Source organism: Castor canadensis, chromosome 2 (genome assembly GCF_047511655.1).
Source record: "Castor canadensis chromosome 2, mCasCan1.hap1v2, whole genome shotgun sequence".
Classification (NCBI taxonomy): Eukaryota; Metazoa; Chordata; class Mammalia; order Rodentia; family Castoridae; genus Castor; species Castor canadensis.
In genome coordinates this window covers 196,500,626-196,528,352 of record NC_133387.1, presented here as the reverse complement: position 1 = coordinate 196,528,352, position 27,727 = coordinate 196,500,626, and the positions used below count along the sequence as shown (strand labels likewise).

At 39.1% G+C, this 27,727-nt stretch overlaps 1 protein-coding gene across 3 annotated transcripts in view; it reads left to right on the top strand.

Moving 5' to 3' along the window:
- Positions 1 to 14,588: 14,588 nt before the first annotated feature.
- The window catches only part of Dync2h1 (dynein cytoplasmic 2 heavy chain 1), a 257,221-nt gene continuing 244,082 nt past the window's right edge, over positions 14,589 to 27,727 (top strand). For 2 of the 3 annotated variants that reach the window (XM_074066821.1, XM_074066820.1), the window contains exons 1-9: positions 14,589 to 14,947; positions 17,990 to 18,160; positions 18,632 to 18,767; positions 20,414 to 20,532; positions 21,024 to 21,168; positions 25,996 to 26,228; positions 26,672 to 26,806; positions 26,901 to 27,014; positions 27,126 to 27,237. In XM_074066821.1, coding sequence (XP_073922922.1) covers positions 14,753 to 14,947; positions 17,990 to 18,160; positions 18,632 to 18,767; positions 20,414 to 20,532; positions 21,024 to 21,168; positions 25,996 to 26,228; positions 26,672 to 26,806; positions 26,901 to 27,014; positions 27,126 to 27,237 — 1,360 coding nt within the window. In that variant the 5' untranslated portion in view covers positions 14,589 to 14,752. Of the gene's footprint in view, positions 14,948 to 15,366; positions 15,496 to 17,989; positions 18,161 to 18,631; positions 18,768 to 20,413; positions 20,533 to 21,023; positions 21,169 to 25,995; positions 26,229 to 26,671; positions 26,807 to 26,900; positions 27,015 to 27,125; positions 27,238 to 27,727 lie in introns of all 3 variants that reach the window. The other variant, XM_074066819.1, reaches the window with a different exon arrangement.

The following is a 27,727-nucleotide window of genomic DNA, read 5'->3' as shown; positions in this document are numbered from 1 at the left end:
CATTCATTTTCTTTACAGGGCTTGGAACGCTAGGCAAGCCCTCTACCACTGAGCTAGAGCCCTGTACCCAATCGTTTCCTATATGGTACTTATTTGAGTTTCAATTCAAACAATACACACAATACTATGACATGGGATAATTGTAATTTTTAAAACAAGCTGGATAGTTGATGAAATTCTAGAACATGTAAAGCTTATCTATAGTGACAGGTAACAGTGACAACTTGGGGCTGGTAAGGGTGTGGAGTTGTGGGAGAAGACTGACTGCAAGGAAGTACAAGGGTGCTTTTTGGATAATAGACATATTTTATGTCTTGATTAAGGTGGTAGTACATATATTTGTCATACAATGAATTGTATGTTAGAAATGGATGCCCCTAATTAAATGAACATTATTACTCAATAAACTTTATGTGAGAGATACAAACCAAAAGAAGGCACAAAATAAACAGATGATAATGACAAAACACTCTTAGAAAGGGTCAAGTTTATTCCTTCAATAAATTAGCTGCAAAAGCTGAACAGCCCCCTTTCCCAAAAAGGACCAAGGAAAAGGAATAAAACCTAAAAGATGGAGACAAATGACTCAGAGGACAAAGTTCAAGGGATGTTCTTCCACAGAACAGACTCAAGGCCTCACAATGTCTGTCTAGTAGAATACCAGCATTGTTACAGACCAGGGCTACTGCACATCTTCCATTCTTTTCTAAATGGGAATTCTTATTGTAATTTTCATGCCCTGTGTCCACCATTATAAATTGGGTAAGAGTGGGGAGCAGATAATTTCCTTAGTTCATAGATCCTTGGGCCATATGGAATTACCTAAAGAAGACCCCACCACACCTGGAAATTTTGGGCATTGAGCTGAATGTGATGATTACACAGGAGCCTACTTGCATACACTGAATTCTCTAAAAAAAAAAAAAAAAAGATAAAAGTATATTTACATATAGTATTCATTCACTCTTGTTCAAATAACATTGAATGACCACTTAAACCAGAAACTGTGGTGAGTTTTAAGGACATAAAAGGGAAGATATGATTCCTGAATTCATGGAACTAAACCTGGAAGGGGACACATATGTTGCCTAAGAGAATTTTGTGAATAAAGAATAGGATCAATACCCTATGCTTGTCAGTGATAGCAAAGGAGTAGACCATTCATATCATCTGCCTCTTCATTTACCTTGTCTGTTGAGTACCTGCTGCCACCACCATATCTCCATTCTCAAAGTCATCTCTCCATCATTGCAATTACTCTCCTGAAAGTGGCCCCTCTACCAATAAGCAATATAGAAATGCCTAGTTGTATGGCTTTAATTTTTTCTGTTTCTTACCAGCACATCAGTAATCCAGGGTTTTCATCCAAAAGTACCTATAATGGAGAAATAAACTATGACAGAGTACTATAGTTCTTTGTTGTGTACCAAAAAAAAAATTCTGTAGTACAAAGTGCTGAACTCAGGACCTTCTGCTTGCTAGTCAGGTACTCTACTGCTTAAGCCACTGTACCAGCCATTGGTTATTTTTGAGATAGGGTCTCGTTTTATGGCCTGGCTGGCCTGGACCACAGTCCTCCTCTTAGTGCTTCCCCATGTGGCTGGGATGACAGGCACATGCCACAATACCCAGCTTTGTTGGTTAAAGTGGGGTCTTGTGAACTTTTTGCTTGTCTGGCCTGGAACTGTAGTCTTCCCAATCTCTACCTCCCAAGTAGTTAGGATTACTGGCACAAGGCCAGCCTAAACTAAATATTTTTAAATGAAAGTAATGAGAAGGAAAGGCAGGGAAGAAGTATTTAGTGATGCAGAATCATGTGTCTTGGTTTGAGATCCAAAGAAGACAGTAACTTTAGGAAAAGCACATACCTATCTTTATCCTCCATCTTATTCTACTATTACATAAAAAGATGTTTAAAAAAAACCTTCGCAACTAAATATGATCTGTCTATAATAACAGTGGACATAATACTTACGCTGAATAGGGAAATTGGCAAAAGGACTGAGACATAATTCTGTCATCTATTTGGCATTTTAGTCATAACACACATCTCTTGGCTTTGGGGGACTATGGAACAAAGCCATGAAAAAGAGCTTTAAAAATAGTTACATCTGTATCAAGGTGGACAAAAATAGTGCCCTAAGACGTGTTGATTTATACATTCTATACATAGATTTTTTTTTCCCTAGCACCTCTTTAGAAATAGGATTTTTTAACACTTACCAGAAAAGCAACACAGATTTTAAAGGATTTGTGGGATACCACAAGTTGTGGTCCTGGATCTGTACGAATGAATGCTCACCTTTGCACACATTAATGTTGATTTTCAAAACAACATTGTAAGTCAAAGTTTTATGAAATATTTCCATATATACAAGCCCAGAGAAAGTTGACTGTGAAAGAAACTTCAGAAGTAAGATGGCAAATCAAGAAATTCTGTTTTGGTGTTTCATTAACGCACATAAGAATTAGTGTTTTAGAGAGGTGCAGAGGTGTAGAACTACATACCCCTGCCACTTAGCCCATCCGTCCTACAGCAGTGTGCAAGGCCACATCCACTGGAGCTGCCTTGTGAGTGTGGTTCACTCTGGGACCCAGATGGAGAGCAACTATGATCTGGAACATTGCTTGTCACGTGACAGAGGCAAAAGAAAATACAGTGAACCCAATGCTGGCTGTTAACAGCTCTGTCCTGAAGTGACATACATCATTCCTGTTAAAGTCAAATAGCTACAACTGAGGTTACCAGGGAAGGAATGTATAATACTGAGGCAAGATAGATAGATAGATAGATAGATAGATAGATAGATAGATAGATAGATAGATAAGGATATGTATATCTGTCTATATATAGCTAGCTAGAATTAAGCCATGTTTAGGAATTAAGGCAGAACCAGGACATAAAGCTGAAAATCACCAAAAGTAGTAAGCTCTTTCAGATATTAAGTTGCAATCTCCTTGAATAATTAAGAAGACCCATAACAGAAGGCAAGTCTAATGATTGGATTTTTCCACCAGTAAGGAATGCCCTAAATGTTATACCTACTGTCTCCATGTTTTGGATAATAATAAACCCACACTAGGCTTCTTGACCCAGTAAGATTCATCCTAAGTCCATTTTATCCATGTTGGAGTAATAGCAAAAACAGGAACCTAGCAAAATGATGGTTGCGAGGTGACCAAGAGTCTAGATTGGGTTTCAGGCTGGAATCCCCAGCTTGGATGGTATGTATATACCTGAAGCAAAGAATGCCTTTTTGAACCTCTGCTCCTATCTTCTGCATGTCCTTCTTTTTCCTTATTTATTTCTCCCATTTTCATACTGCTTTTCTAAATAAATCCTTGCTAAACTTCAACCTGTGAGTTTCTCTTTTTGTGAAACCTCTCAAATGCTTTTTGTCATGGAAATTGGGAAGCTGAGTTAAGATTTTCCTACCTTCTCTCTTATTGGGGATCCTTTTGTTCCCTTTCCTTTCTCAGGTGACGTTCCTGCAGAGAGGGACACCAAATACAGACTACTACAGTATGAGATTCTACTGAGAAGAAAGGGTTCTACAGGGAAGAATGGATTCACAAACAGTTTTAAACAGCAGTAGGGAAAAGCAGAGGTTGGTTTCTGCTTAAACTTTATATATCAGATGGTATTTTCCAAACATGGTCACAATATCTCACAATTCAATGTTCTTCTAGAACCTAGCCATTCCCTATCAAAAAAATGGAGTCCAGTGGGCACCGATGGCTCACACCTATAATTCTAGCTACTAGGGAGGCAGAGATCAGGGGGATCGAGGTTTAAGGCAAGCCGGGGCAAATAGTTTGTGAAACCCTATCTTGAAAACACTCAACACAAAAAAAGGTCTGGAAGAGTGGCTCAAGTGGTAGAGTGCCTGCCTAGCAGGCATGAGGCCCTGAGCTCAAACCCCAGTACCACAAAAAATAGGAGTCCAAGCTGGGTATAATGATGCGTGTCTATAGTACCAGCTGTAGGGAAGCTAAGGAAGGAGGATTATGAGTTTGAGGCCAGCTTGGGCTACATAGTAAGACCCTGTCTCAAACACAAAAACAAAACAAAAATACTACTACTAATGAACTAGTTAATATTAGTTCATTAATTATAGCAAGTGTACTATAATAATGTAAGATATTAATAGTAAGAGAGACTATTAAGGGGATGATGGGAACTTTCTGCAGATTTCCTGAAAATGTAAAATGTTAAGAACCATTTAAAAAGAAACTGTGAACAAAAAAAATGAAATTTAGTAAATAATGAGGTACTGGAAGAAAGAGTAAGTCAAGGAGAGCCACCTACATTGGATGCCTTTGGGAAGGTCAGAATTCATAAAATTCTAGGGTTAGGATCATAGGTAGAAAGTAATGCCCTGTTCGTCAGGAATCCCAACTTCAGACCAGCAAATGCTTGAGAGGGAAGTCATATCAAGTAGTAGTCCTGATTTACCTTCCAGTACGCAGACAGGTGCCCCAGTGAAGAAAAGCAGTTTGCACAACCAAAGTTACTGTCAGGGGCATCATTTGGTGACATGCTGCAGAGAACTCTCTCTCTGTGTGGATGAGGTAGTCAAGAAGATCAAAAGTGAATCCAGATTTATACACAATGGAATTCTACTCAGCCATGAAGAAGAATGAAATCTTACCATTCGCAAGTAAATGGATGGAACTGGAGAACATCATCCCGAGCGAGGTTAGCCAGGCTCAGAAGACCAAAAATCGAATGTTTCCCCTCAAATGTGGACTTTAGATCAAGGGCAAATACAGCAAGGTGATTGGACTTTGGTCACATGATAAAGCAAGCACACACAAGGGAGGTATGAGGATAGGCAAGAAATCCAAAAACATGATAGTATTTGATGTCCTCAATGCAAAGGAACTAATGCAGAAACTTTAAAGTGACAAAGGCCAATAGGAGAAAGGGACCAGGAACTAGAGAAAAGATCAGTTCGAGAAGAATCAACTTAGAATGTAACACATATGTACATGAAAGCAATGCTGGGAATCTCCCTGTATAGCTATGTTTATCTTAACTAGCAAAAATGCTTTGTCCTTCTTATTATGGTTTATACTCTCTCTTCAACAAAATTAGAAATTCCAGTTTCTGCCCAGGAGGGGGGAGGAGGAAAGAGGAAGGTAGTTGGGGGTAGGGGCGAGAAATGACCCAAACATTGTAATGACATATGAATAAATGAAAAAAATATATATAAATGCACAGAGTAAACAAAAAAAGTGAATCCAGGTTGTGTTAGGTGTGTTCTTCAAGTGTTTTCACAACTGGTCTTTGCTAGATGGGTGTTGTACTTTTATTACACTGCATACTTCTCAAACATGCTATTGGAAAGGTGGCATAGTAGAAAGTTTTCTTAAGATGAGAACAACTATTGGACTGATGGATTCCCTTTTTTTTGTGGTGGTGGTACGAGGGTTTGAACTCAGGACTTTGAGCTTCCTAGGCAGGCACTCTACCTTCAGTCTTTTTTTTTCCTTTGGTTATTTTTGAGATGGGATCTCATTTTTTTTTTTTTTTTGCCTCGGCCAGCCTGGACTGTAATCTTCCTATTTTATGTTTCCTGCCATAGCTGGGATGACAGATGTGTGCCACCACCCCCATCTTTTTCTGTTGTGATGGGGTCTTGAGAGCTTTTTTTCCCCAAGCTGGCCTGGAACTGTGATCCTCCCAATTTCAGCCTCCTGCATAGCTGGGATGACAAGTGCATGCCATTGTGCAAAGCTATTGGTTGAGATGAGGTCTCACAATTTTTTTTGCCTGAGCTGACCTTGAACCACAATCCACCTGATTTTTGACTCCCAAGTAGCTAGGATTATAGACATGAGCCACTGAACCTCATGGGTTTGCCTTTTTAACAATGTTGGTACAACATTTAGCCTTATTGTGACTTAGTTTTGCTATCTGTAAGGTAACTATCTGCTTTATCTGGGATATCAAAGCATTGGAAAGTTGAAAAAAGAAAATAAATGGCTGTTATCTAAACTGCCAAGGGGCACACAGTTATGTACCAGTTAGGGTCTTTAGGGTATATCAAACAAAAACAAATTGTAATCTACCAAAGGTATTTATTTAAAGTATATACAGAATAGAAAGAAGGAGTTGCAAAAGGAGTTGAGCGAACATTGAGAGCTGTTCTGTTTTCCATCTCCACCCACATTATGGTAATGGGGCTTTCCCTGACATATCATTACCACCTTTTTTGAAGCTCAGCAATTCTATCATAAGTTTCAGGGATCTTTAGATTGGTTCACTTGACTTTCAGCAAAGGCAGCAGAGGTGCTGGTGCCTAGGAAGGCAGCTAATGATGTGCAAGTAATCTGCCACTCACTAGGCACCTTGCTCTGATTGCTGGCACTGACAGTGGGTTCAGTGTCTCTTAATGCCAATTCATGTGTTCTCCAGAGGTCTGCTTCCCTCATCTCTAGCCTTACAGAGACCCCTTTCAAGTTCCAGGCCTGTCTAACTCTTGAACCCCTCACCTAGTTAAGATGAGCTTTAATTTTTATAGCATAAACTTTATGCTCTTGTTTCTTTCAGGGCCTAGACTTTTAATTTACAAGAGCCTTCTTATACCTAAAGAAAACACGGCTCATGTGAATCAAAAGTTTTGGCTTTCTCTAGCACTTTTAAAAATATTAAGAGACTCCAAGAACATATTTTTGAAGTAAAAAACTAAACCAACCTTATTTCTCTACATTTTAAATTTTATAGTCGTAATTCTCCCTGAGGCAATAAAAATGACACTGACTATAATGGTTGTGAACAAGAATGTGCAAAAAAAAAAAACAGGGAAAATTCTTTCAAGATATTATCTCTACAGGTTAAGCAAGCAGGGAATTCTTAGACAATCTGCATTGAACTCTTCCACATTTTGCATGCAGCCAGGGCTTTCCTCTGCAATCCTGCTATAACCTACATTTAGATCCAACTGCATAATTTGAGACTCAGAGAAAAACAAAAATGCAGAGCCCCTGTTCAAAGATGAGTGCGTTGTGAGAACAAAACAATCCAAGGGCAAGGTCTTTCTGAGCCTGAGGCCCTAGGAAACTGCACAGGCGGCGTGCTTATGAAGCCAGCTCTTCATACTTCTAAAAAGCAACTGAGGCCTGACTGACCTGAAGGTTCATCCCATGGAGCACCAGGCTGTAAAGTACCCTGTGTCAGAGAGTGCTATGTGTTGACTAAACATCTGTCCTGTTCTGGGATACACTGTAGGATTATGTTTCTCACCCTCCCTTGCATTCAAGAATTGCCATAAAATCCCTGTCATCCAACTAGATTCACATAACCCAGGGGAGAATTCTGTAGTCCTTGGGGATGGTAGAGCTGAAAAACGAAAGAGGAAGGTTCCTGAGTTATCACATGGAAGACTGTTTACCAATACCAGTTCATTGGACTGTCAAGTGAAGGAGAAATAAAATCCTTAGGTTAAGCCACTGAATTTTTGTGATTTTTTTAAAAAACCATAGTATTGGCTATGCCTAGCCTTTTTCTATCAGGGCTAGGCTATGTTACAACAATAAACCACACCAAAATCTCAATTTCAACTAGTTTTAGTTCACTATTAATGCTGAAGCAGAATACTCACACTGTAATTTATAGAGATTTGTTTCTTACAGTTTTGGAGGCTAGGAAGTCTGAGATGGAGGGGCTTATATCTGGTGGGAGCCTTCATGCTGTGGTAGAAGGCAGAAGGGGGAGAGCACACACATGGGAGCCAGAGGGGACTGAACTAACTTTTTGTTGTTGTCATTGTACTAGGGCCTAAATTTAGGATCTCATGCCTTCTACCACTTGCCATGGCCCCCAGTCCTTTTATTTTTAGTTTTTTTCTCAGAGAGGGTCTTTTGCTTTTGCCTGGCTGGCCTTGGGCCATGATCCTCCTACTTTTGCCTCCCACATGGCTGGAACTATAGGCATGTACAATCATGCCTGGCCCCCAGGTTCATTATGTATTTTTTTTAACAAACCCACTCTTGCATAACTAAACCACTGTAGTGTAACAATGTTAATTCATTCACAACAGCAGAACCCTAATAACCTAACAATCTCTTATTAAGCTCCACTGTTACATTGGGATTAAGTTTCTAATGTGTATTTTGGGAGACACATTTCTTTTCTGTGGCAGGTTATCAAGAACACTGTAGTCATTAGAGTTACTTCTGGAGCTAGGCTGATAAAAACTTCATCATGACTTATACTTTCATGATTATGCATGGCAGTGAGAACTATGGTAAGGTATACATTGCTTTTTTTAAGGTTTCTGCATGATGGAGATCAAAATAGGTCATGCCCCCAACACAATTCTATAGCATGTTTTGAGATGGTCACTGACAGGGGCTGCAGATACAGGAACAGGTCTGAAAGATGTCCTCTTGTGGGGGAGGTTTGTGTCTTTATAAAAGTACACAGAGCTTGCAAATAGGTTGTGTCTGGTGTTTCATCTTTTCTGCCTTACCTGGATCAACCCAGACATGTCATATAGTCTTCTGAAGATATTACCTGTGAGACTTTATCTGCCTAATATCACAACTATTGGTTGGTGCATTTTTTTCCCTCATATTTCCATAACTTGCCACCTCCTCCTCTGCAGCCTCAAGTCCCTATTTGTTTCCATAGTTCAAAACATTATTTAAGCTTCAACCATCTAGCTCATTCTTTGAGTCTCATAAGTTGTGTACAGCTCCCAGGTTTCCATATTAATAAATGTGTACACTTTTTATTTGCTGTTAATCTTCTATTGTCAGTTTATTTCATAGACTAAAATGATCAAACCTCCAGAGGGAAATTGAACTTCCTCAGCCAGGTGTGGTATGATACATGCGTGTAATCCCAGTACTCAGGAGGCTGAGGCAGGAGGATTGAGAATTTGAGGCCAGCCTTGGCTATGTAGTGAGATGTCTCAAAAAAAATTAAATTTCCCGATGAGTGCATACACATTACTGCTACATACTTTTTAATGTCAAAGGAAGTCACATGGAAATGAATCATATTATTTGCCAAGAACAAGGAGAACTAGAAATCTTGGTTGGATGGAAGTAATGGCTTATCACATGACTACAACTGTTGGTGCTTGGAAGAAAGAATGCTGTCGTACAGAAACATAAACTATGTTGTGTGGAGTTAGTAGTCATCTTGCAGGCAGCAGAGAACAGATTAGGAGAATAGTTAGCTGGAGAGCCCTAGTGTGCCCTGGGAAAATATTCAGTGTCTGCCTATAGCAAGACATTGCAAGAGATGAACTTATATGAGAACTGGCTGATTTTCTAGAAAGGATGGAAGGATATGAAAAAATTGTAGAGCCTCAAAAGTCTTTGAGGATTAGAGACCTTGGGTGACATTTCCCAGACCTAAGCAATGATAGTAGTGGGGGTTGAACTCAGGGTCTCATGCTTTTTAGGCAGGTGCTCTACCACTTGAGCCATGCCGCCGCCCTTTTTGAAATGGTTAGTTTAGAGGTAGGGGCTCGCTTTACGCCTGGATTGCCATACTCCTATTTGTGCTTCTACATAGCGGGAATGATGGACATGCACCACCGTGCCCAGCTTTTATTGGTTGGAATGGGGTCTGGAGAGCTTTTTGCCTGGGCTCGCCTCCAACTTCAGTCCTCCTACTCATGCCTCCTGCATAGCTGGGATCACAGACATGCACTATAATGCCTGGCTTCTTGGTCAATATTGGGTCTTGCGTTTCCTTGAACCACCATCCCCTGATCTTTGCCTTCAAAGTAGCTAAGATTACAGGCTTGAGCCACTGTGTCCAACCTAAAAAAAAAAAAAAAAGAAGTTTTAAGTGTCAAAGGCGTGAAAGTATCTCTTGGTTTAAATAACAAGTGACACAGTCTTTGAGCAAGGATCAGGCTAAACCTTGCCATAATAAAACTATTGTTTCAGTTAGCATCAAGATGACCATCAGTTTGAGAGAGATATGTGCATGGGGAAGCAAATAACTCTTGAGCATTATACATAGGAAAGAGCTGGAATATGAAAAAGCAAATACATCAGTAAGCCTCAGTTTTAAAAAAAAATTACATTATAAAAGAAACCATGTGCCTGGACTATAAAAGACTTTGATTGTATGAGCCTTCAGGCAATCACTTGCTTCCAGAGTTTCCCCAGCAAGAAGCTCAGATAAGTTATCTTTTTAGTTTCTAAATTGCTGAGCTTCCAGAAGCCTCAGTTGAACCTGATGAGAAGAATGTATTGCTTGGAGATCTTATATCTTTCTTTCCTCTAGTGAAAGCCTCCCCCAAATATGTTTTCATGGACTCCACAGCTCATTCCCGACAAGAAGATGAAATACATGGTAGGAATTATTTCCAGTGGATTCAGTAAATGTTACTTAATGGTGTAAATTTCACATCTGATTAGATTCCATTAGGAATTAACGGTGCCAGGCCAATGATTAAAAAACGGGAGCTGAAATGTGGCCTCTTTTCCTTTAAATTCATCCTGAGCTACCCTACTGAGCAAGTTGACACTGACAATTTTTGATGTTCTATTTTCATAGCAATAGGCTGTGATGTCAGAGGGTTATTTTATCACAGAATTTATCCAAAAAAGATGCCAGGCTATGAAGCAGAAGGGTCTGATTTAATTGCATGTTATTCAGCAATCATTTTATATAAATAAAAATGGAAATACAAATGAAGACTCAAAATAACTACTTATGTGAACATTTTTATTAATAGTTGCCATGGTGTAAAGAAAGCTTTAGCACTTTCCATCAATGGGGATGTATTTTTAAAGTGACATGAAAGGGCATTCAGTTTTAAATCAAAGCCAGACTGTTTCCTGCTAGCTAGATCATGACATAGTAAAGAAAGCAGCATTAAATTCTCTAAAAGTATAACTAGTGAATCACATAGGGGAAAAGAGTACCTATCTATAGGTTTTGAAACTTTTTAGGCTAAGGGCCTTAGCAGAGTAGTTTTGGTAGCAAAACTAAAAGACAAGATTACCTAAAAGACAAACTTAAAGTAATATCTTTATCAAAAACATGATTATCATATAATCATGTAATCAGCAAACTTTATTTAGGTGGTATTACACAAGGCAGCTTTACAAACTCCCAAGTCTATGAGGCCCATGGATCATGTAAGTTAGTGAAGTGGCCTAGGTATAAGACAATGAGGTAGGCAGGCCTGTGGCTGAGCTGTAAGTGCCAGCAGTTTTGATGGGTTACATTAGGCCAGAGCAGCAAAACCACTAATACCTCAGTTGTTTAAGAAAACAGAATTATCTTTCTTGGTCACACTACCTGGAAAGGGTCAGTTTAGGCCCCATTCTTTGTCATTAAAACAGCTGTCTGGAACATTATTGGTTACTGTGGCAGAGGAAAAAGGAAGCATGGCTTCTTTTACTTAGTGGAAGCAGTCTTTTTTTTTTTTTAAATTAATTTGAGATGTGACAATCATTAGAACTGGTCTCAGATATTCTATAGCTACCTCTAATTTTGTACATGAGATATGGTTGAACTTACCTGCATATTTATGTGACTTGGTTGGCCAATAAAACATGAAGGAGAGTGATGTGTGAGGGTGGGGATGTGGCTCAAGTGTTGAGTACCAGCCTAAGAAGCACCAAAGCCTTGAGTTTAAACCCCAGTACCACCACAAAAAAAAAAAAAACAGACTTAAGAGAACTCATATATAAATAACTATAACCAAAAATTAGGAGGCAGAGGCAGGAGGATCACAAGTTCAATGCCAGCTCAGGCAAAGTGAGGAAGGCACTGTCTTGGAAAAACAAAACAAAAGGACTGGAGACATAACTCAAGTGATAGAGTGCTTACCTACCAAACATGAAGCTCTGGGTTCAATACTCACTAGTGCTAAAAAAACTAAAAAAAAAAGGAGAAAATTTTACCATGAAGTATACAGCATCACAAAGCTATACTTTTTTATATTTATCCCAAAACTCATGTTTTTATTTTAAAAGAGAAGTTTAAAAATACAATCTTTGCTATACTTCTGCAATACTTGCCATTAAGTGTATTTTAGATTAACTGTGAGATATAGAAGGAAAACACTTGCTCATAGTTTTGCGTTTCTGTCCTACTCTTCCACTTCTCAATTATGTTCAGGATTAGTTGGTGAGGGGATAGTAGGGATGCAGATGTAAAAGTTATCTTCAGCTAATGCTACAAACCAGTAAATGCTAACTCACTTGCTTACACATCTCCTTCCTCTCTCTCATTATCTTTTCTGCACAATTGACTGCAATCGCTTCCTTACTAGACCCAAGAGTCATGGTAACAACTATTCACTGACTTAGGAAAACAGTTACAAGAAATAAAATCCTTTTGACTCTACAGGGAGACTGACAAAATGTACAGAGATAAATATATTTAAGTATTTGAATTGAACATTAAATTTTGTATTAAAGCACAGTCTTAGTCTGTTTGGGATGCTGTAATGAAATACATTAGACTGGGTTTTATGAAAAATGAAAATTTACTGCTCACAGTTGTGGAGGCTGGGAAGTCCATGATGAAGGTGCCAGCAGATCTGGCTTCTGGCAAGGGTTCATTACTCATAGATGTTGCTTACTGTGTGTGCTCACACAACAGAAGAGGCAAACGAGTCCCTTGGGTCTCTTTTATATGGGGTATATGGGCATTAATCCTTGCCCTCATAACCAAATTACCTCACAAAGTTCAATTTCTTCACATTATCACATTTGGGGACTAAGTTGCAACATAGGAATTTGAGGGGACACAAACATTCAGACCACAGCAAGTATATACTTCACTATTCTCATTATAGAAATTTGCAGAAACCATGTTGTAGAGTGCGTTCCAGCTAAGGTTCTTGAATGACAAGCTTTCATGTTCTGCAGCCAGCACCGTCTAAGAATAGAAACTGCTGATTATTACCTCAATATGAAAAATGTATTAGTCAGTGTTCTTCAGAGAAACGGAACCAATAGGACACATACAGAGATGTATGAGATTTTTAAAACGAGAATTGGCTTACACAATTATGGAGGTCAAGTAGTCCCACAATATGCCATCTGCAAACTGAAGAACAGAGAAGTCAATGGTGTAATTCAGCCTGAGTCTGAAGCCCTGGGTATCAGGGGAACCAATGGTGTAACTCTCAGTCCTAGGCTGAAAACCCTAGAACCTAGGGGGATGCTAGTGTAAATCTGGAAGTCTGAAATCCCAAATCCTGGAGTTCTGCCTGGAGAGCAGGAGAAGATAGGTTCCTGGTCAAGAAGAAAGAGCCGACTTGTCCTTCCTTGCCATTTTGTTCCATCTGGCCCCTTCATGGATCTGAAGAGGACCCCAAAGTTCCTGTTCCCTGGTGTACACACCTTGTATAACCTCCTAACCTTCAGTGTGAGAGAAACTTGTGACTATGATGGGCCACCACTCTCATGCTTAGTTTACTAATCGGTTTACTTTTCATTAGTGAAAAAGGAGATTATCTCCTGCCTGAACTAATCAGGTGAGCCCTCAAAAGGAACTGGATCCTTTCTGTCAAAAAGATGGGAAGCACAAGGGAGATTTGATGTGTGAGAAAGCTCTCTATTGTTGGCTCTGAAGATGGAGGCAGAGAATATAGGTGGCCTCTAATGGCTGAGTGGCCCCAGCTGAGCCAGCAAGGAGATGGGGATCTCACTTTTACAACTGCCTCAGCTACAAGAGTGTGCTCCAGATAAGAGTGCAGGCTGCCCAACATCTTGATTGAAGCCTGTGAGCCGCTTAGCAGAGAACCCAGACACTCAGCACCTGTCCCCGGACCTGTACGACTATTAGCTAATAAGTGGATGTTTCAGCCACTAAGTTTTAGTGACTTGTTATGCAGCCGGGGAAATCAAGTAGAGTGGTGAAAACAGCTGGCGCCTTGACACAACTCAAGGCTAGGTTTCCGAAGTGCACTAGGGTTCTCTATTCTTCCCTGGAGAAGAGTCCCTTGAATCGAAGAATGTCCGTGAAGTGTCCTTGATGAAGGAGTCAATTTTATTAATTTTATCAAATCTCGAACCCGGGCTACAAGGCATTTCAATATTCTGGATGAAGAAATGGAATACCATAAAGCATTTCTGCTGCTTTGAAGTCTAATGGTTGCCTAACGGAAAACTCATACGATTGAGATGTAATCTAAACTAGCCGTGGGTTTTCGTGGAAGACTTTTTTTTTTTTTACGTGCAAGAATGACAAATCGTTAACGATCAGCAGTTCAATGGTTTTTTAGAGATGCTATGGGGAGGAAAATGTGAAAACTGTGTTCATTTCTGTCTTTCTTCAGTATTTGGCAGTGCTTGTTACTAAATAAAACAACCCATGCTGCTGTATCTTTGGGTTAGAACATATTTGTGTTAGGGTAATAGTTATAAAAATTTCCTCAAATTAATAAAAGATTAAAAACATCAAAACAGCATGGAGAAGTTAACCAGCAGAGGAAGGTTGTTAAAGTATCATTGATGACCGGAAAAGAGCCACCAAACAGCTCCAAGCAGCTAGATTGCAGAGAGCTCTGCGTGCGCGTGCCCGCTTGCGCCGGCCGCGTGCCCCCCAGGCCGAGTGAGCTTTGCGTGCGCGTGCCCGGGACAATACGCCAGCCTCGCGCCGCTGCGGAAACGCTCGGTCGCCATAGCGACCGCCCCTGGCAACCGCGAAGCGCTGCGGCCAAGTGGGCCGCGCTGAGTCTGAGCCGAGCTCCGCTATTCCCCCGGTCTCTCTTTGGTCGTTCCCGCCCTCCCCTCTCCTCTCCCTGTCCGCGAGATCATGGCGGGCGGACCCGGGGACGTTCGCAAGCTCTTCATCTTCACCACGACGCAGAACTACTTCGGACTGATGGCGGAGCTCTGGGAGCAGCCGCTGCTGTACCACAGTCTCGAAATCAACAACTTCTTGGACGACGGGAACCAGACGCTGCTGCGGGTGCAGCGATCCGACGCCGGCCTCTCCTTTTCCAACACGGTACGGTCGCTGAGCTCCTCCTCCGGGGCGCCGGGCCCCCTCGAGCCTCCCGGGCCTGGGCCGCTGCGCCCCCGCCTGGCCTCGCCCCGCCGGTTCTGCGCTCGCGCGGGCCGTCCGCGCCGTCCGCGCGTCGGGATGGAGGCGGCCATCGAGGTTTATTGTTATTTTTATCATTTTATTTACTTGTTCTCCTTGGAGCCTGGGTGTTGCTATGTTGCCCAGGCTGGCCTCGAACTCCCAGACCTAAGCGACCCTCCTGTCCCAGTAGCTCGGATTCCTGAGTACCTGGGAGTACGGTTGGGCCGCCCACCCCTTATTTCCTAATTATTTTTATTATTTTTTAAGACCCCATATAGTTTATAAGTATGGAGAGCTTATTTTAATTTTTTCCCTCTCTCCCCGTTTCTTCTCCTTTTGAGACAAATTGTGGTGAATGGTTTGGGCTCTGCACTGATTTTAGCAACTGCCTGAGGGAAAGATTCATTAGGACTCAGAACGACGTGACGGATTCCGTAATGAAGTCCGAATTCTTCTGTGATGTTCCCCCTGTATGTATTTTATTTCTTCCGCTGCTCCCTCCACTGGCAGGATTGCTTTAAAACACGGTCGCATTTGCCACCAGGACTCAGGTAGAGAAACCTCAAAGGAAAGCAAGAGAAAATCGCCTGGCGCATTTGAAAGGGTTCAGTAGATAGATGAGAACCGACATGTTTCCTCGTGTGCGCACACTGATCTCCAAGTCTAGCAGGGGATTTGACACTCAGCAGGCATTCGGGATGGCTGACCCATTCAGCAGCAATCGTTATTCTTGGGGTCACTCCGTTCTACTCGGGAAACTGCGAGCTCAGTATGTGAAAGGCTCTTTGCCAGACCCAGTAGGTTTACAGAGATTAAGAAAGGATAGATAGTCATCACTAATGTTTATTTTCACTCTACACTGTCAGACGTTGTTATAAGAACGTTATAGATTTGTGCATTTAATCTCCACAGCACTGTAAGATTGGAGCTATTATGGCTGAGGACATCCAAGGCACAAGGGTCAGATCCCAAGTGTGGCTGTCCTGTTCTCTAAGAGTATGATTCAGAATGCAGCCTCTGCTTCTGCCTCCCACATTGCCCCTGCAGTAGGGTAGGTAGGAGACACAAGCTGGACAAATGGTAGAATCAGGGCACACTGTTGTAAATGTTCCTGGAAGTTCAAACACAAAGAACCCAGGGGGAAAGGTGGGAAGAGGGGTTTAGATTTGTGAAAATGTATCTTGGTTTGTGTATTTGAAGTCGAAGCTGTAACTTTTTTTGGTTTTTAAGTTCAAGCTAATCCTTGTAGAACTCAACAATATAGCTATTAGTTTTAGTCACCCACCACACTACAAGTTTGTAGTCATATTTGAAAGTATTTTGTAATGTTTTAAGGTCTACTTTAGATGTCTGAGAGTCAGCATGATTTAATAAGTTAATAAGTGAACTCATACTTGTTTATTATTTCTTTTGATGGTATTAGGGTTTGAACTCAGGGCCTTGCTTGCAGTGCTACACAGGCACTCTACCACTTGAGCCACACCCCAAGCCTTTTTCTGCTTTATTTTTCAGACAGGGTCTCATGTTTTTGTCTGGCCAGCCTCAGACTGCAGTACTCCTACCTATGCCTCCAGGGATGCTCCACTCCCCTGGGATTACTGAGATGGGTTCTCCCTAACTTTTAGCCCAGGCTGACCTCAAACTTCCATCCTCCCTAACTTCTCATCTTGAGTATCTGGGATTACAAGTTTGAGCTACTGCTCCCAGCCTTCAACAAGTGCTTACTGTGTATCTGCTATAGGTCTGATCTGTTTTGTGCTTTAGGACAACAGTCGGTGAACTTTCTGTAAGGGGCCAGATAATATTTTAGGCTTTGCAGGCCAGAGGTCTTTGTTTACAATTACTACTCTGCCTTTGTAGTGAGAAGGCACTACGTGATTAAGCCATATAAGTAAACAAGTGTGGCTGTGTCCTAATAAAACTTTATTTATGGGCATGACTGATATTTGAATTTCATAAAATTCTCATGTCATGAAATATAAGAGTTGGAGAAATGTCACTTCTTTCCTAGTGGCTACAAATTATAATAATTAAGATAAAAGACAAATGACATGAAACTCACTTATTCATGAGGTGTTCCTCATACATAACCATAGTCTTGTTTACAAACTTTTTAGTGCATAGACTTCTCTTCCTGGAAAAAGAAATGAGAATAACTGAAAATGTGTCTATAATACAAAAACTTCCTTTGAATAGTCTACTTTTGGCTAATAAACTGATTTCTATGAATGGAACTATTTCAAGCAAGATGACTTCAGTGAATTTCAATTAAGTTCATCTGGTTCCAATTTTATTTTTTTTCTTGTGTTTATTTTTGTTGTTGTTGTTTTAAGACAGGGTATTGCTATGTTTAAGGCAGGCCTTCAACTCAGATCTTCTGTCTCACCTTTCATGGTCCTGGGATTAAAGGCTTGAATTATCATGCCTGGCTTGGTTTCAATTTTAAAGAATTTATATGACAATTTAATAAAAATGTTTGTTGCTCAAACTCTTTAAGGAAAAAATTTTGGTGAAAGTAAAAATAGTGTTAGGAGAAAGACAAGTTCATTTTGGCAATTTTGAGTATACATAAAATTTAGAAAGGATCTTTTAAGGTGCTTTTTTTTCCAGTTGTAGGGCAATTAACCTCTTTGTTACAGAGTTTCTGGGGGTAGTAGAGAAGTACTCATCATTGTGTGACAGGTAATTCAGCTTTGCTATAGATTACTGAATTTGGCTGGAGTGAGACAGTTAGCAGTGTTTACCCTCATGAATTCCTTATCAAGACAGCTTTATGATATCCCTTCTAAGTGAGAATCCATTTTGAAGCCCAGGTATTCTTAAGTAGTGAAGACAGATTGGCTTTAATACGTTTATTCTTAGACCAACTACTTTTTCCAGGGTGTATAATTACAGTGGTGCAACATGTCTTTCAAATTTTAAATTTTGTGTATCTGATGTTAAAAATCATGTTTATCAATTTAGATTGATTTTGGTGACACAAAAGATAAAGTACTGGTGTTTTTCAAGCTGCGACCTGAAGTAATTACGGATGAGAATCTGCATAAAAACATTCTCGTTTCATCTATGCTGGAGTCACCCATCAACTCCCTTTACCAAGCAGTGCGCCAGGTGTTTGCGCCCATGCTGTTAAAGGTGAGCAGAGTAGCTGCGTTTGTATTAACTTACTGATTTTTAACCTCGATATTTGCAGATGTTTAGCCAGAAACATAAGATTACTTAATTTACTGTTAATGTAATTAGGGGTTTAGTTTTTTGATTGAAATCGTTCTCTTTTATGGTTTTCAACGCTGGGGTTATCAAACTTTTCTTAACTTCTAATTTTAAAGTTAAGTGTTGTTGACAAATAGAAGAATTGGAGAAAGGTATAAAACGCAATCGACATCAGCTGGCACAGAGTGGTGACAAATGGTTTTTATGAAGTTCTCACTGTTCACAGGACTTTTCACCCTGTTGAGAAATGGAGATTGGTGGGTAGTGAGGGCGGGAAGTGGGGCGGCTTTCAGGGAAACAGGCTTGTGGACTTAGTTCTTTGGGCAGGGTTTTGGGCAGCAAATTTTGTTGGCCGTACTTGCTGAGTGGTTGTTGTTTTCTGATTTTATTTAGGATCAGGAATGGAGCAGAAACTTTGATCCCAAACTTCAGAATCTTTTGAGTGAACTGGAGGCCGGATTGGGTGTAGTTCTACGAAGATCAGACACTAACTTATCAAAGTTGAAACTTAAGGAAGATGACACAAGAGGTATATAACAATATGTAATGTTTTATGTTCACATGGCACTTATCAAAGTAGTTTCATAATCATCTGTAGCTTAATAAAGTACAAAATGATTATTTCATTAGTACATTAGTAAATTAATGTAGTTGTTCAGGAATTTCTTTCTATGCCTTTGTAACTTCTCTGAGTATGAGCTTTTTTTTTTTGCCATGCTTGCCCAGCCCAATAAGCTTTTTGTTTTTCAATGAAAAGATTTGTATAATTTGGAGAAGAGGAAAATATTTTTTCTAATGCTGTGTAACTTATGGAAACGAAAGTATAGTTGATTCTCATATTTGCGGTAGTTACATCCGATAAAGTCCTATGAAGAGCTCTGAATTAGTGAGCGCTGACTATTGCTTCCGGGGGAAATACAGGGAAAGGGTCCTGTTGAGGTCCTGGTTACAACATTTGTTCACCTTGTCCGTACATAACCTTGTTTCGTGTGTGATTCTGTTAAAGACACTTCCATTAATAAATATTGTGATTAACATTTCTTTATGAGCAACAGCGCAGGTGTACAGAGGTGGCTGAGTGAAGCTCACCTGACGCGTATTTTCTCAGTGAGGAACATCAGAACCTCCTTGGGTTTAGGAATGCTAGGTAGCACTCTAGCACTATGCTTGGGGTCATTGTAAATAGTGACATCGACACAAAGCTTAAAAATGTGAAAAATAGGCCACTGACTAGTCTGCAAAAAGGACCTTTGTTTACAGAATGAGAATATTACTTTGTGTGACCTCATCTTATATACATGTCAAGAGACCAAAATTTTTGCAGCTCTAATACAGAGTATGTGAATAATACAGACTGATTGTATACCTTGCAAAGGTAATAGACCTTTAACTTTTATTTTCAAATGTATTTTATCTGAAGCCAATTATAATTTTATCGTGGCTGTACATAAATTACTGTTCACATGAGCAATCAATATGCGCTGAATAGTATGCAAATAATATTATTTAAATATTGGATGTAGTTTTATATTTTGCTTAAATAATGAACTAGATACTAATTGACAATTCATGGCCCTAATAAGAGTAGTGTGTTTATTTCTAATATATGATTAAGCCAGTAGAAATTATCCAGTTTTTTAAAAGCAAATTTAAAAGTAAAACTATTTCATTTATATTTTGAAATTATATTAAAACATTTATTGATTAAATTATAATTAGTTTTGTTTGGAAGAAAGGATGAAATCTAAGAGCAAACTCTCAGATACAAGACACAAAATAACTATCAATAGGAATGGCTTACAAAAGCAGACAGGAATCACACTGAGCAACAAACTTAAGTATAAATTTGGGCTGCTAGTGTTTCTAGTAGATGTAAGTAAGAACTCCTTGACCATAGAGGGCGTGAAATTTATTTTCTGTATATCTTCAAGAGCATAGGAAATGTGTATGTATGTGACATAATCAGAATTAAGAAATGAACCAAGGGCTAGTGGAATGGCTCAAGTGTTAGAGCATCTGCCTAGCAAATGTAAGACCCTGAGTTCAAACCCCAGTACCACCAAAAAAACTAAAAAGGAAAAAAAAAAGAAGCAAATCAAATAACCTCCCAGCTTTTTGTTGTCCATTCATAGCTTTTTTTTTTTTGTTTTTTTGGTTTCCTCTTCACTTTTACAGGTATTCTTACACCAAGTGATGAGTTCCAGTTTTGGATAGAACAAGTTCACCGTGGCAGTAAACAGATTAATAAAGAAAGAGCTAGTTATTTTAAAGAATTATTTGAAACAATTGCAAGGGTATGTGATTCTAACATAGTTATATTTCATGCTTGTAAAAGTACTTTAGGATTCAGTTTTCACTACATTTTTCTGTTTTAAGTCTACTTGATTGTGAACAAAATATAACTTCATATGTAGCAAAGGTTTCTTAAGATGTGCATTTAAAATGGGTAAAACTTAGAAATCTAAAGCATTAAAGTTAAATTCTGATCACTTTGAAATAATTTTTCTCAAAGACAAATTTACTTTTCTGCAGGGACCTAGTAAAAAAGACAATCTTAACATATTAACAGAGGTTTAACCATGTAGAGGTAATATGTTCTTAACATATTACTCAAATTAGCTCTTATATTTTTAGAGGGTTTTTGTATGAAGTAATTTTCTAATAGAAAAAGGAAGAGAGATAATATGGGAAATAACAGAGTTACAGCAGTTGAAAAAGTCTGGAAACGTTTTGACTTAAAGTATAGATATAATTATGTCTAATGTTGATTGCTTTTTGGCTTTAGGAATTTTATAACTTGGACAGTCTGTCTTTACTGGAGGTTGTTGACCTGGTGGAGACAACTCGGGATGTGGTGGATGATGTGTGGAGGCAAACAGAGCACGACCCCTACCCCGAGTCTCGGATGCTGCATCTCTTAGACATCATAGGTACTGCAATATCTCAAGCCTGACTTTATGTTGTTTACTTGCTTTCCTGCAAGTTCTTACTTAGAATGCACCTTAATGTGGTAATTGATAATCATAAAGAATCGTTAAACAAATCAAGTAGAATTACCTACATGGATCTTTTTTATTATTAATTTTTTATTCATTCATTTTTATTCATTTATTCATTTATTTTTTTTCATTCATTTTTATTAATTTATTCACATGTGCATACATTGTTTGGGCCATTTCACCCCCTGCCCCTGCACCACCCCTTGGTTCCAGGCAGAACTTGTTCTGCCCTTTTCTCTAATTTAGTTGAAGAGAAGACAAATAGTAATAAGAAAGACGCAGCATTTTTGCTAGTTGAGCTAAGGATAGCTATAAGAGAGATTCCTAGCATTGCTTCCATGCACAGGTGTGTTACAACCTGAATTGATTCATCTGTACCTGACCTCTTAACTAGTTCTTGATCCCCTTCCCATAATGACCTCTGTTGCTTTAAGGTTTCTGTATTAGCTCCTCTGCAGTGGAGATATCAGACACTTTCATGTTTTGGGTATCCTACCTATCCCCATTCCTCCCGTGTGTGCTCTCCCCTTAGCATGTGATCCAAGTTCAACAACATTGCTGTATTTGCCCTAGATCTAAAGTCTGCATATGAGAGAGAACATATGATTCTTGGTCTTCTGAGCCTGGCTAACCTAGCTCAGAATGATGTTCTCCAGTTCCATCCATTTACTTGAGAATAATATTTCATTATTCTTCATAGCTGAGTAAAACTCCATTGTTTTTATAAGTCCCACATTTTCTTAATCCATTTGTCTGTAGTGGGGCATCTTGGCTATTTCCATAATTTGGCTGTTGTGAATAGCGCTGCTAAACATGGGTGTGCAGGTGCCTCTGGAGTAACCTGTGTTGCATTCCTTTGGGTATATCCCCAGGAGTAGGATTGCTGGATCATATGGCAGATCTGTGTTTAGATTTTTAAGAAGCCTCCATATTCTTTTCCAGAGTGGTTGCACTAGCTTCCATTCCTACCAGTAGTGTACGAGGGTTCCTTTTTCCCCACATACTTGTCAACAACTGTTGTTGGTGTTTTTTGATGATGGCTATTCTAACGGGTGAGGTGGAATCTTAGTGTAGTTTTGATTTGCATTTCCTTTATGGTCAGAGATGGTGAGCATTTTTTCATGTGTTTTTGGCCATTTGAATTGCTTCTTTTGAGAAAGTTCTGTTTAGTTCAGCTGCCATTTCTTTATTGGTTCATTGATTTTGGGAGAGTTTAGTTATTTTTAAGTTCCCTGTATATTCTGGTTATCAATACTTTGATGAATAGCTGGCAAATATTTTCTCCCACTCTGTGGGTGTTCTCTTCAGTTTAGAGACCATTTCTTTTGTTGTGCAGAAGCTTTTTAATTTTATGAAGTCCCATTTGTCCATCCTTTCTCTTCGTTGCTGAGCTGCTGGGGTTCTATTGAGGAAGTCCTTGCCTATACCTATTACTTATAGAGTGTTTCCTGCTCTTTCCTGTAATAACTTAGGAGTTTTGGGCCTGATATTAAGGTCCTTGATCCATTTTGAGTTGGTAATAGTATAGGGTGATAAACATGGATCTAGTTTCAGTTTTTTGCAGATGGATAACCACTTTTCCCAGCAACATTTGTTGAAGAGGCTGTCTTTTCTCCATCATATGTTTTTGGGCCTTTGTCAAAAATAAGGTGGGCAAAGCTGTGTGGATTCATATCTGGGTCCTCTATTCTGTTCCACTGATCTTCATGTCTTATTGCTGCATCTATTTTGAATGATAGTTTTTCTGGGTAGAGCATCTTAGGGTTGAAATTATTTTCATTCAGTGCCCGGAATACCTCACTCCATGCTCTTCTTGCTTTTAAGGTTTCCATTGAGAAATCTGTGATTTTGACGGGTTTACCTTTGTATGGTATTTATTTTTTCTCTCTTACAGCCTTCCATATTCTTTCTCTGTTCTCTGTGCTTGTTGTTTTAATGATAACATGGAATGGGATAGTTCTATTTTGGTCAAGTCTATTTGGTGTCATGGAGGCTTCCTATACCTGAATGGGCATAGTTTTCTCTAGATTTGGGAAATTTCTGTTACTATTTTGTTGAATATATTACAAATTCCTTTTGCTTGCACCTCTTCTCCTTCTTCAATACCCATGAGTCTCAGGTTTGTCTTTTGATGTTGTCAGTGAGTTCTTGCATATTCCTTTCACAGGTTTTGAGTTGTTTGAGTAATAGTTCTTCAGTTTTTCCTTTAATTTCAATTTTATCTTCAGGTTCTGAGATTCTGTCTTCTGCTTGTTCTAGTCTGCTGGAGTGGCCTTCCATTGTCTTTTGTATTTCTGTTTCACTCTTTTTTTCTGAGGTTTTCCATGTCATGAGTCACTTCCTCTTTAACATGTCCGTTTTTGTCCTTCATTTATCTCTCTATTTATGGTGTTCTCTGTTTCACTTTGGTGTTTATTTAGGGCTCCTATGAGTTCATTTATTTGTTTTTGTGTCTTCTCATATTCTTTTTTTTTGTTGTCTTGGAATTTCTTGAGTGCCTCTTTTACATTTTGGTTGACCATGTCTAGTAACATCTCCATGAAATTCTCGGTGATTACTTGCAGGATTTCTTCTTTCAGTGTGGTCTTGTGGGCTTCATTGGGTTCTGTGGCATAGTTTATCTTTGTTTTGTTAGAGTCTGGAACTGGGTATTCGTTTTCTTCATTTTCCTCTAAATCCTGTATTTATTTTTTGGGGGAGAATGGTTTCCATCCTTTTTTCGTCTTCCCATCGCTCCACTTGGTGCTGTTTCTGTCCCTGGTCTGTAGGTAATTTAGTATTAGCTGACATACAGTAGTAAAACTAACAAAACAAAGAAAGCAAGAGAAAAAAAAAAAAACAAAGAAATCAATAGGGAGAGGTGGTGGACAAACAAATAGGGAACAAAACAAGCAAATGAACACATAAAAAAATTTCAGGTTCAGGAAGAATAGAATTTCATTTTAGTAGTTCTGGTGTTACACCTTCAGCATCCAGTCTTGGTGTTGGTATTTAAGCAGAAGCTCTGTCTTAGTCTCACCAGGTGGTTGTGGAGACTCTCTGGTCTCCCCCACCCCTCCTTAAGAGGAGCTGACTAAGCTGCAGCTGCTTAGTCAGCTCCTCCCTCAGTGGGTGTGGCTTGTCCTCAGGTTCCAGAGATCAGCTCCATGGTTCACCAGCCATTCTCTTTTTGCCTTGCCCCCTTCCTCTGGGGCAAGGTCAGAGATCTGTCCTCTAGCTCCCTGTTGTTAGTGTGTTATGCTGGTTGCTGATTGTGTTTCAGTTTTGCACATTGTTTGACTTCAGATGTTGCTCACTGGCTCAGGAGATGAGCTTTGTGGACCGCTATCTGCCCTATTTCAGGCAGCAGCTTATTACGGGACCTCTGTCTGGTGTCTGCCCTTCCACCCCTTGTTTACTGTAAGTTTGCGTGGAGATAACTCCTTGCACCTCCCCGCTTCTCCGGTGTGCTTAGAGCACCCCACCCCCTCTGCTGCATGTTCCTTTACAGTTCCTTGTTTATTATTTAGGTTTTTTTTTTTTTTTTTTGCAGGGTAGGGGGTCAGTCTGTCCAGGGGGCTATGCTGGTTTATCTCAGGGGTGGCTGAGGGAACACTACATGATGCTTATTTGTTCACCTGGTGGTCTGCTGCATGTTTCCCAAGCAGGTTTGGAGCTGGGGTCTGGCAGCCCAGGAGCCCTCCTGTTTTCTCAGTGTAATGTGCAGAGAAGCTTTGTACCTTCTGAGGGTCCAGGGTATGGAAGCCCTGATTCCTCTTGGTGCCTTTTTTCTTCCAAATGTGGCTCCAGTGTCTCAGCAAAATTTTTGATTTACGGAGCTCTTGCTGTCTGCTTTTGCATTCTAGTCGCCATCTTGGATCCTCCACTTTTGCTATTTTTAATAATTCTCTTTTCTTAAAGTCATAAGCAAATTCTTGTCAAGTCTTGAATAAAGTGTTTATCTCCTCCTGGTCTCATTGGGCTGGAATTATCTCTCTGGTTATTGTTTCTCAGTCTAGAGAAATTGTCCAGGAGTCTTAATTTATGTGGTGAAGGAACACCTCTTACATTGTGATCAGGACTGCCTGCTCCTGGCTCTTGAGTTCCACCTCCTGTCTGGCTCCTACATGGATCTTTGTGTATAGCTGGTTTAGATTGTATGTGTCAAATTCCTTGACCATTAATAGAGCTACATTTATATAGCTTTAATATTCATGCATATATTAATTTGTATTTTATTTTTAAGTGAACTGAAAAATTATGAAAAATATATTGGATTATTTGTTACTATTAGGTTTTTGACCCAGAAAATATCCTTTTTATTATTATCCTAAAGAATATCAGGTAAGTATAAAGATATATGTACAATGGTGTTTATCACAGCATTGTTTGTAATATGAGGAAAAAAATAGCAATTGGGAATTATTTACATAATGCTCCATGCAATAAGCCATGAACCTTGAAAAATTGTGTGTGTACTTCTATGCAACATCTTGAAAGATGCAAAAATGCAAACTAATGTGTATGTGTGTATTTAATTACTAAATAAATTACTAATTTGTATTTAATTTGTATTTGTATTTATCTATTTGTACTAAATAGATTACTAATGTGTATCCATGTATTTAAAAAATACATGGATAGTGATAGTCTTCAAGTATGCACATGATATTTCATAGATCCTTAGTTTGGTAATTTGTATACTATTTTAATTGTTGTAAGTTTATACTTTATAATCCTGTAAGAAGACATTAAAATCTTTGCTTTATGTTTTATTAGGTGGTTCATTTGGAAGGTTTGTTCAGAGAAAGCTGGGAACTTTTAACCTCTGGGAAGATCCTTACTATGTTGTGAAAGAGAGTCTGAGAGCTGGTATCTCAGTTTGTGAACAGTGGGTGATGGTCTGTAGTCATCTAACAGGCCAGGTGTGGCAGCGCTATGTTCCTCATCCATGGAAAAATGAGAAATATTTCCCAGAAACACTTGACAAACTTGGCAAACGCCTTGAGGAGGTATCAGGTCTTCACCTGTTTGTGAATGTATTTTATAACTGAAAACACTATTAAGTCTGAAAAAATTGCAGTTTGGGGAGAGACGAGAAGTTAAGGATTCTGTGAGATAATTTATGGCATGCCCCTAGTGGAACTCAGCAGTTGTTACTAAATTAAGGATAGGCCCTTAAGAATTTCTTAAATGAGCCTTAAACAGAGTTTAAAGGTATCTAAACCTCCTGTATTTTTGCTATGCTTGAGCACCCGAATGGTGGTATGATGATAGAATTATGTCTTTGACATCAGCTTGATTACTGACAAGTAGTAATCTCAGGATTATAATTTTGTTTTATTCACTAGAGAATCTAGTTTAGGAAAATTCTTGCCTGTTATGTTTATGTTTTAAGGCCTATTCAGATTTTTTGATTTAAGTGAATTTTGCTATTTATTGTTTTGTGTTCTAGGTCTTGGCTGTGAGGACAATTCATGAGAAGCTTCTCCATTTCCTACCTTCCAGTGAAGAGAAAGTCAAAGGCCTGTCTCGAGTATTTGAACCTTTTACTGGCCTGAATCCTGTGCAATATAACCCATATACTGAGGTCAAGTATACATGTGTTTGTGTCTTTGTACTTTCCTGTTTTAAAGGTACATTTCAAAAATATTAAAGCCCTATAATGTTGTTTATTTGTTTAGCCTTTATGGAAAGCTGCAGTGTCTCAATATGAAAAAATTATTGCACCTGCTGAACAAAAAATAGCATTAAAATTGAAAAATTATATTTCAGAAATTCAAGACAGTCCACAGCAGGTAAAATATTGAAATATTTCACTTTTAATATTTCTCTTAAGCTATTTTAGGAGACACATATGCATGTACTAAGTCAACCAATTGAGATGAACATGTTTTATTTTACATTAGCTTCTTCAAGCATTTCTGAAATACAAAGAGTTGGTTAAGCGTCCAACTATAAGCAAAGAATTGATTTTGGAAAGAGAAACTTTATTGGCAAGACTTGTGGACTCAGTTAAAGGTAAGTTTATCAGAGATTAGAGTGTTTGCTTGAGAAAATATTTTTGTAAGTTATTTTTTCTTTGTTTCATATCATTTAGGATTAAAAATAGGCATTTTAGACTGGGGGTGGTGGCTTAGGCCTGTAATCCCTGCTATTAGGGTGGTGGAGATGGGGAGGATGGTGGCTCAAGGCCAGCTGGGGCAAAAAGTTAGCAAGACCCCCATATCAGGGCTGACCTGCCTGTCATTCTAGCTACGCAGGAAGCATAAATATGCCTGACTCAGGCATGAATGTGAAACTCTACCTCAAAAATAACTCAAAGCAAAAAGGACTGATAGAGCTCCTGCCTAGCAAGTGTAAGGCCTTGAGTTCAAAACTCAGTACTGCCAATAAAAAAGAATACATATTCTGACATTTTTATGCCAAATATTAATTTGTTTCTGTTATAAATGACATACTATTTGAATTAGTAGGTTATTTTCTTCTCTGTCTGACTTGATATATGGTA